The sequence below is a fragment of the Hemitrygon akajei genome, unplaced genomic scaffold (genome assembly GCF_048418815.1).
Source record: "Hemitrygon akajei unplaced genomic scaffold, sHemAka1.3 Scf000068, whole genome shotgun sequence".
Classification (NCBI taxonomy): Eukaryota; Metazoa; Chordata; class Chondrichthyes; order Myliobatiformes; family Dasyatidae; genus Hemitrygon; species Hemitrygon akajei.
The window spans coordinates 1,691,134-1,701,402 of NW_027331954.1; the positions used below are offsets into that span (position 1 = coordinate 1,691,134).

Below are 10,269 nucleotides of genomic sequence, written 5' to 3' on the forward strand. Positions count from 1 at the left end.
GCAGAAATACGGGGACTCGGCAGGTGACTGTGGAAGCACGTAGCTAGAGAAACACTTCAGAATATTAGAATTAACTATCAGTTTCTGCCGTTTGCAGGTGTGACAGCGACTTACCGGAAATTCCAACGACTGAAATAACAGGGTAGTAAATATCTTCTATCCGCCACATTACTGTAGATCCCACTTGAGTGACGCAGTGAACGCTATTGTACTGAATTCCACAGCTCGGCAAGACACTCTGGGCTGAATACAGCAACAAGCTGTGATTTATACAGGGGATCAATCTGCAGTGATGGAGTCCCACCTTTGATACTGCTATTGAACAAACAAATGACATCACCGGTGTCTCAGGTCCAAATGCTGTCGGCATGTAACACAAACACATTAATACCATTGGCATTAGCTCACTTAGATCCTTCTGCGTAATTTTACCAAAATGTGCAACGAGACCAGTAAGTGAGCAGTCAGCGACTCTATTTACAACTTTTCCACAGTTGTATTGTCAGCGGTCACGACTGTTCCCATTTTCCAACCTGAAACTTTCACTGTGGCTCTCTTCCCACAAGCATTCCGGAATCGATGTTTCCAGCATTTTCGGCACTTTTCACAGTCACGCCTGCTGTTTCCTCTGCAAGTAGAACCGGTTTCCCCTCAGTGTGGACGTGATCCAGGGACACATGAAAACCTTCCCAGTTTCCTTCTGCAGACTTTCAATTAACGTCACTGATTTTTAAAAATATATATATTCAGCAGATCTACTTTGGTCGGTCAGACACCAAAACCACCCCAACTCGTCCCACTATGTGCCACCAGATATGAAATATACTCGCTGTACAGACAAGCTGTGTAGTTCTTCATCAGCCCTGGACCACATCAGTGTTTACCTCATTTTGATCAGCTTCCCAGTATAATGTTTATTTCCAATAACATGAAGCTCAGAGCTATCCACGGTTCCGTTCATCTCTTAAACCATCTTCCCACATCTGTTGTGTGTGTGTGTGTGTGTGTGTGCGCGCGCGCGCGCGGGTGTGCCTGTGTGTGTGTATGCGCGCGTGCATAAATGTCCCTATTACATTTCTTCAATTATATATGAATTTAATTTCCTGCCCTTGCTGTGGACTTTTAAACCTTAGTGACGGACAAAGCCGCTGTTGAATCCACCTGAGAGACAGTTAGATTCAGAAATATTGTGGAGTTCAATTAGCTGTAGGAAGACAATTGGCTGATAAGGCTGCCACTCGCTGTTCTGTGGGTTATGAGCGCAACCAGCAACACGTTTGTCTCTGGGAAATACTGGCATGATTTAACAGAATATATTCTGCCATGTACGGAATCCGCTCCGTATACTGACGTTTTCAACTCCTGCTTTGTCCTTAAGATATCCGTGTCGTTAGCATTCCCCTCGCAGTGTCATGGTAGAAAGAAATGCAGGACCGCCAAATAAGCCCAGCTCTCTCTCTCTGCCCCCCCCCCCCGCTCCCTTTCTTTGTGGAGTGTAAGGAGGGGGTGAGTTACCCAGGAAGGGGGTTGGGTGGAGATGAGATCCTGGGCACCCAGGGTGCGGGGGGCAACAGAAACCTCAAATAAAACTCGTCCGAAACGAAGACAGGACGTTACAGCGGTTTATTGATTTCATCGACAAATGTAAATTAAACGATTTGTGAGCTGCTGCCGTGCGGGAATAAATAAGTTGCTCCCGACTCACTCACAGTCACACACAATTAACTGACCGGCAACAACCAGTGCCAGTTTGAATAATCAGTCCCGTTTCTCACTGTCACTCTGCATCACAGAACTGATGATTATCAAATCACACTTCAAGGCCGTGTCCCAGATCACCGCAGATCCAGGGTCATTTCCGAACCTTTGCGAATTGCTTCTGGAGTGCGGAAAGATAAGGGCGGGAGTTAAAGGGAAGGGGGGGGAAATCGGCCAAATTGTCTCCATCCTGCGGACGGGTATGTTCACACATTCAGACGTTTACAGGTACACTCTCAGTCCGGGTCTGGACTCCTGTAGAGACTCCAGTGCATTCTCCCCAGTCCCACTGAAATTATTCACCGCCAGCCTGAAACGGATGGAAAAATAAAGATGAAAAAAAAACAGATTATATAACCGTGTCAGTAACAGGGTACTGGGGTTAATGTTTCAACAGTAATCACAGACAAACATCACCAGAAAACCCGCGGATCTGCTGAAATTTTATCACATTGAACATTAACACAGACACTCACATGATCTGCTCCAGACTCGGGTGAGTCAGTATGAGCCAGCGGAGAGCGGGGACAGACTGGTCTGTGAGCGGGTTCCATCCCAGGTCCAGCTCCATCAGTGATCGGTTCATACTGAGAGCGGAGGCGAGATCTCAGCACCAGAATCTGTAAGTTCGACATGGTTCAGACTGGAAATGAGAGAGAGATTGAGGGTGAAGGGCACAGAGAGACAGGGGACGCGACAAATTCCCAGAATTTACCAGTAACACAATTACTGATCACATTAATGTTCAGTGTCAGACACCCAGTGTCTGTAAATACAATCTCCCACAGTCTGGTACTTACTTCAGTGTCTGTATTTTACACTCCGGGTTTCTCAGAGCAGCAGACACCAGTTTCACTCCTGAATCTCCCAGGTCATTCCGCCCAAGACTAAACAGAAACAGACAAAATTAATGAACAAAGTGATTCAAACCATGGGTCTGAAGGAATTTCTCTCACTCGGTTATTTCAGGAAACATTAAACCCTTCAGTAAATCACTGATCGGCGTTTCCATCACTGTCAATGTCCCTCACTGACCAGTTACAGGGGATTCACTGAACGTCAGTAATTTAGTCTGTCGGTGTGACCCTGTAAACTCCTCATATTCTAACTCATTGCGCGATGGTTAGAAAAGTGTTCCTGACCTGTGAGTGGATCGGAAGGGAGAGGGTTGAAGGGGAGAAAGTCCCACAGTGAGGAAGATTTGTGAATGGAGAAATGTCGGTGGGAAATGACGCCATCTGAGGAAAAGGATGGAATGATGGGACCTGAAGGAGGAAGGGGGATGGGAAAGAAAGATCCCACAGGAGGAACGGGGATGTGAAAGAGAGAACCCACAGGACGAAGCGGGATGGAGAAGAGAGATCACACAGCAGGAACGGAGTTGGGGAAGAGACATCTCACAGGAGGAAGGGGGATCGCATTTGTCGCAATTTTTCACAATCATATTCACTATAGTTTTACCCAAATCCCTTTACATTGAAACAACACAATGGAACAGTTTCACAGTTCAGAGTGAGAGAAAAATTAAGTTACCTCAATACCTGGAACTTGTGCAGCCAGGGTCCCAGCCGCTGGATTCCTTCACACAAAATGTGGCAGTACGACAGGTCGAGACGTTTTATTGTATCACAGAGTCTGACAACATGAGACAGGACCGCGCAGTCAACCGGGATCAGTGTCATTCCACTGAATGAAAGTTCTTCCACAGATCCCAGTGCGGTCTGAGCCAGTTCACGATTCTGAGACTCAAACAGGTAGTGAAATGTGTTCAGGAGCCTCCTTTTACCAGCTTCACTCGTCGTGTTTTCACTCTGGCGTTTAACCTCCTCCTTCACCCAGTCAATCACCCGACAGGTTGTTTCATGAGGAAATGGACCCAGAAACTCCTCCAGGCCCCGAGCTGTCACTGGGGAGGAGAGACCAGCAACAAAACGGAGAAATACCTCAAATCGCCCATCGGTCGTGTTATGGACTTCAGTGAGGAATTTCAGGATATCCTCGGGATGTAGAGTCAGGAACTGTGCGACTGCAGCTACAAACTCTTGGATGGTGAGGTGTGGGAATGTGTACACCACGCTCTGGGCAGAATCCTCTCTCCCCAAAAGCTCCATCAGGAACCCAGACAGGAACTGGGAAGGCTGCAGATCGTACTTGATCAAATCTCCATCTGTAAACACAGTTTTCTTATCGGACACTCCTCTGAAGGCCATCTGACCAACCCTGAGTAACACATCACGGGGGTTCTCAATCTCACGGCTGTGGTTTTTCAGGATGCTGTAAATATAGTAGGAATACAGTTGGGTGATGGTCCTGGGAATTCTCTGTGGGTCCCTGTCTCTTTGTGTGAAGAAAGGACCCAGTGCAAGAGCGAGGATCCAGCAGTAGGAGGGGTTGTAGCTCATGGCGTACAGGATTTCGTTCTCCTTCACGTGTTTGAAAACAGCTGCTGCCACCGTCTGATCTTCAAAATGCTTCATGAAATATTCCTTCCATTGCTCACCAGCAAATCCCAGGATTTCTGCCCAGACCCTGATATCTGCCTTTTCCAATAAATGTAACGCAGTGGGGCGGGCGGTCAACAGCACTGAACACCCTGGGAGCAGCTTGCCCTGGATTAAACTGTACACAATGTCCGACACTGCACACCAGCACTCGGGATCTGGGCACTGGTGCTTAGGTTCTGTATCTCTCCAACTGTCTGCAAAATAGATTCTGTGTTTGAATTCATCCAAACCATCGAATATGAACAACAATCCCTGTGGGTTCTTCCAGACATCTCTCAGGAAATTCCCAAAGTAAGGATACTGATCCAGAATCAGTTCCCTCAGGTTTGTTCTGCAGTTAATGGAGTTTAAATCCCGGAATTTGAAACTAAAGACAAACTGGAATTGTTGGAATATTTTCCCCGTGGCCCAGTCATAAACAATCTTTTGTACCATTGTTGTTTTCCCAATCCCCGCGACTCCAGCCACTGCTGCTGATCTCCCAGATTTGGATTTACTTCGGGAAAAGCTGCTCTGGAATAACTGATCAGTCCGGATTTTTTCCATCTCTCCATGGAGATGTTTCTCTCTCCAACGCTCGTGGTCTCTGCCTCTTGCTAGTAGCTCATGTTCAACCAGTCGCCGATCTCGAACAGCAGAAATGACGATGAGCTCAGCATATCGAACAACCAGCTGGAAAACCTTCACCTTCTCCCTCATCAGGACCGTGTTGACTCTCAGTGTTTCAGTTTGTGCCCGCAGAGTATCCATGTGTTTCTGTTGAACATCTTCAATGGGAACAGACAGTGTTCAAACTGTTAGATGTCTCAACTCAGAACTCAGTATTTAAGCACACAAGAGTTAGCCCAAAGCTATTGCATTAATTGAATTAATCAATGAATGCCCGTACAGTAAAGTAAATTTGCTTGCCTGGTCTGGATAAACACATGGTCATCATATTTCCATATTAACTGTGCTGTGAAGATGAGTATTTCCCTGGTAGTTTACTGACCCCAGACGGTCCCGTACTGGACACCCTCTCACTACAGCCACAGATATCACTGTTCATGTGGAAGAAACTTTTAATCCCCATTGTTGATGAGGTGTGTGTGGAGATAGAGAAAAGGGAAGTTGGCATTCTGTCAAAGGAACAGGTCGGGGAATCACAGCTCCCCCTTCCCCTCTCAACATCACTGATTCAAAACGCAAAGAAGCATATTCGTTGATCAGCACCTGCTCTGTGGCTGGGTAGCTGGGGGAGAAAATGTCAATGTCTTGTTCTGGAGATTGAGACAGTCAGCATTTTGACACAAACCACAGACAATCCACCCCCCCCCCACTTCCATCATCACAGATGCTGCTCAGCTCACTGAGTTCCTTCAGAAAATGGTTCGAGACAGCAGATCTGCAGTACCGTGTCTCTTAAAGAGTCTGTGTTGTAAATACTCAACAGATCCAAGATTGAATATACACGAGTGTAAAGGAGAAGGAAATAATTGTTATTCCGGATCTGATTAAGCACACTCAGATAGTGTATGCAATGGAAAACTCAGTATTTTATTTTCAATCATTCTGTGGTGGGGTGCGGTTGTTAGTTGTGGATGTGTTGATCTGTCTTACTGCTTGAGGAAAGTAACTGATTTTGAGTCTGGTGGTCCTGCTGTGGATGCTACGTAGCTTCCTCCCTCACGGGGCAGGGCAAACAGCCCATAGGCAGGATAGGTGGGATCCTTCCTAACGCTGCTGGACCCTGTCCGGAGCCTTTCTGTATATACGTCCCTGATGAGAGGTGGGATGGGGGTGCCAGTGATATGTCTGGGCAGTTTTGTCTACCCATTGTAGAGCCTTCCAGCTGGCCACAGTTATGCAGCATGTTGGCCTGTCCTCTGCAGCACAGCTGTAGAAGGACGTGAGTGTAGATGTGAGTACAGGTCAGACAATGTCTGTCGAAACGGGAGATACCACTGGTCTATTGCTTTAAATACAAGTTTGAAAACCATGTTATTTACAGGTCGGGAGTTAAAGACAGCAGAGACCGAGGAATTTTGGTAGTAGCCAGCATGAAGTCTCATTACACTGTGATGTTTAAGCATTCTCCCCATTTAGGTAATAGTCCACCCTATTGTTTCTCTTGCCAAAATGCATTACCATTCATTCCCCAACATTGTAGTCCATCTGCCACAATTTGCCCACTCTTCCAATTTGTCGAAGTTTTGCTGCAATCGCATTGCTTCCTCAGCACTACCCACCCCTTCGCCGATCTTCGTATCATCAACAAATGCGATCAGTAAAGGAGCCCAGCAGAAAGCAGCTGATTGGGCAACCAAGGTCAAGTGACCTTGGAAAAACTCATACCAATAAATAGAGGGGTAGCTCAAGTGGAGCGGCCAGTAAAGGAGTGGAGCTTTGCGGCTTTGACTCGGGGAGCAGCCTTGTTGAGGAAAGGTCCTTGTGAGGAAAGAGCGAGTCTTTGGCGAGGAAGCTGAGGGAGGAGACTACGCCACAGTTGGTGAGGGTGAGAGGTGGTGAAGAGATGACAGGTAGACTGATTCAGTGTGATGCTTGCCTGATATGGGAGGTCAGGGACACTGATGGTGCTTCCGGCTGCTACAACTGCGAAAAGTGTGTCCAGGTTCAGCTCCTGAACGACCGTGTTGGGGCACCGGAGAGGCAGCTGGATGACCTCAGGTTCATCCGGGAAAAACGGGAGTTTTCTGGATAGTACCTACAGTGAAATCGTTACACCGAAGATAACAGAGGAGAGAACGGGGGTGACAATGAGGAAGAGATGGAAGCTTGAAGTACAGGAGACCATGGGGGATGTGCCTCTTGAAATCATGTTCACCCTCTTGGAAGCTTGGGACAGAAGACACTGCCAATCTGAGAGGTGAACGGGTCTGCGAGTCAAAAATTGGCACTGAAGCAAAGCCAAAGAGACAGACGACTGGCAGAGCTGTGGGTTTTAGATTCTTAGACCACTGGGATCGGTTTTGGGGTAAGGATGAATTGTACAAAAGGGACGGGTTGCACCTTAGCAGTCGGGGGACCAGCATTCTGGCCGGCAGGTTTGCCACTGCAACACGGGTGTGTTTAAACTAATAAGTGTGGGGAGGAGACAAACTGGAAATATAAGGATGGAGTTAAAGGGAAAGACTGAATAAGAAAAGTTAAGAAAGACATCAGAATTTACGGGGCAGAAAGCTCCGGAAGGGATCGGAGAGTATGGCCAAGTGCAATAGGACGAATGAGACAACCTTGGGGAGTAATGGATTAAAAGTATTATATATGAATGAGCTTGAATTTCAGTTGGAAGTTGGTAAGTATGATGTTGTAGGAATAACAGAGACATGGCTGCAAGAGGACCAGGGCTGGGAAATGAATATTCAAGGATATACATCCTATCGAAAGGACAGACAGGTGGGCAGACGGAGTGGGGTGGCTCTGCTGGTGAGGAATGAAATACAGTCCCTTGCAAGGGGTGACATAGAATCAGGAGAAGCAGAGTCAGTATGGATAGAACTGAGAAATTGGAAGGGCAAAAAGACCCTAATGGGAGTTATCTACAGACCCCCAAATAGTAGCCTGGATATAGGGTGCGAGTTGAATCAAGATCAGTAGTGGGGAAGATGCTAGAGCCCATTATTAAAGCTGAAATAGTGAGCTCCAACGTGTGCATATTTGTCTGTTTAATTATAATTAGTCTTTTGTTTCGCTTTTATCTGATTTAGAAATTCTTTATTTAAGTTGATATTCGTTTTTATACATCCTTTAATTAGTTACAGTATGCGGTCTGTAACATCCTGGCAACGAGCTCTAAGTGACACAGGATTTACAAAATCCAGAACTTGGGCGGGAGAGACATCTTAATCTCAACCGATTTGGCGGGAACAAAGTGTGTAATCCTTAGACGTACGCGGCTGGAGAACAGCAATTATTTCGGTGCTGTGTTGGGTTCCTGCCATCGAGGACTAGTGACCATGTTTTAGAGACGCCCGGGAAGAAAAGGGAGTCCGTACGGGTTCTCTAGTTAAGGCTGAATCATGTCAAATTCCCTCTGCACCATCTAAAAAGTTACCACATGCTTCCGATAATCAGGCGACAGGAAGGGAACACAATATTCTTGGTTGGTGCAACTGTACGAAACCCAATTTCCCTCGGGGTCAATAAAGTATGTCTGTCTGTCTGTATTCAGTGTGGTGAATCAGAGTTTTGCAGATTTGTAATAATGTCACGCGGCTCTTCAACTTAATGCTCGGAATAATGAAGGCCAACACATCAAAAGCTTTCATAACCAGCCAATTAACATACGAGGAAAGCTTAAGGGATCTGTGGGCTTCCAAAGCACGAAGACCAAATGCCGCCATTTTTTTTTCATATTGTGACTGAATTCTGCCACCTGTACTCTGTAATCCAGTTTCACTTTTCATTCCGTAGTGCCTCACATTTTTCCGGATGGAACTCCATTTTCCATTTCTCAGCTCAGCTCTGCAACGTGTCGGTGTCCCGTTATAACCTATGAACACGTTCTACACTATTTACAACACCACCAACCTTCCTATTATTTATTGATTTATTATTTGTTTATTTAAAACATACAGCGGTAACAGCTCTTTAAGGCACAATGAGTCACGGCACCCAGCAACCCTACCGGGACAGTAGCTGAGACAGTACCAGTCACGGACCTACCTGGACATTACCTGAGGAGGAAGGTAAAACTGCGCAGGCGCTGGTGACGTCAGCGGCGAGCGCGGGCTGAGGAGCGGGCAGCGGATTGCGTGGGAACAGATTGCTGGGCTTTGGCTCAGCGGGCTTCAGCGCAAGGGGACTTCGGTGAGAGGAAATCAGTGAGCCTGAGTACGTGCTTGCTGAGGTAAAAAGGTAAGGTCGGTAGGTACTTTTTTCATTTATTCTGACTAATCTGGGATCAGGTAATGGGGGAGACAGTTAGAGCAGTGGTGTGCTCCGTATGCAGTATGCGGGAGGTCAGAGTCAACACAGTTGTCCCTGATGACCACACCTGCAAAAGGTGAATCCAGCTGCAGCTCCTATCGGACCGAGTTAGGGAATTGGAGCAGGAGCTGGATGAACTACGGATCATTCGGGAGGCAGACGGAGAGATAGATAAGAGTTATCGGGTGGTAGTCACACCGAAAAGACAGGAGGTAGGCAAATGGGTGACAGTCAAGAGAGGCAGGGGGAGCAGACTGAGAGAGCAGAGCAGCCCTGTGGCCGTTTTGGATACTGTTGGTGGGGATGACCTACCAGGAACAAGTTGCAGTGGTCCTGTCTCTGGCACTGAGGTTGGACCCTCGACTAGGAAGGGGAGGAGGGAAGAGAAGAGAGCGGTAGTGATAGGGGATTCTATAGTCGAGGGGGGGGGGCGGATAGGAGATTTTGTGGGGAAGATCGGGAGTCTCGGATGGTATGTTGCCTCCCTGGTGCCGGGGTCCGGGACATCTCAGATCCGGTGCAGGTTATTCTCGAGAGGGAGGGCAAGAACCCAGATGTTGTGGTTCATTTAGGGACCAACGATGTGGGTAGGATGAGTGAGCCGTTCCTGCTTAGTGAGTTCAGGGAGTTAGGTGCGAAGCTGAAGGGCAGGATCTCCAGGGTAACAATCTCAGGATTGCTACCTGTGCCACGTGCGAGTGAGGCAAGGAAAAGAAGGAGTATACAGATTAATATGTGGCTGTGAGGATGGTGCGGGAAGAGTGCTTCAGGTTTTTAGATAATTTGGCTTTGTTCCAGAGAAGGTGGTATCTGTTCCGACGTGACCGTTTACACCTGAACTGGAGCGGTACTAACATTCTTGCAGGACAATTTGCTGGTGCTTCTTGGGGGGGTCGTGTTAAACTAAATTTGCAGGGGGCAGGGATCCAGAATGCGAGAGAGGATAGCGAGATGAAGAATAAAGGACAGGTGGGGACTACACGGTTCCGGAATATTAAGTGTGTAGTAGAGAAAGGTGAGGCGGAACAAATGATAAGGAGGACAAATGTACAGCGGGATGGTCTGACGGAACATGGAG

The 10,269-nt window shown here is 47.3% G+C and overlaps 1 protein-coding gene across 2 annotated transcripts; it reads right to left on the reverse strand.

Annotated features, from left to right (window-relative positions):
- Positions 1-1,608: 1,608 nt before the first annotated feature.
- On the reverse strand, positions 1,609-5,482 carry LOC140722044 (NACHT, LRR and PYD domains-containing protein 12-like). Of its 2 annotated transcripts, XM_073036856.1 has the most exons (4): positions 3,292-5,482; positions 2,559-2,645; positions 2,235-2,401; positions 1,609-2,068 (listed from the first exon to the last, which is right to left on the reverse strand). In XM_073036856.1, the coding sequence occupies exons 1-3, from the start codon at positions 5,010-5,012 to the stop codon at positions 2,341-2,343; spliced, it is 1,869 nt and encodes a 622-aa protein (XP_072892957.1). In that variant the 5' UTR covers positions 5,013-5,482; the 3' UTR covers positions 1,609-2,068; positions 2,235-2,340. The 2 variants fall into 2 exon arrangements, with proteins under 2 accessions (XP_072892957.1, XP_072892958.1); XM_073036857.1 differs by lacking the exon at positions 1,609-2,068 and having other exon boundaries at positions 2,386-2,401; positions 3,300-5,482.
- Positions 5,483-10,269: the final 4,787 nt, after the last annotated feature.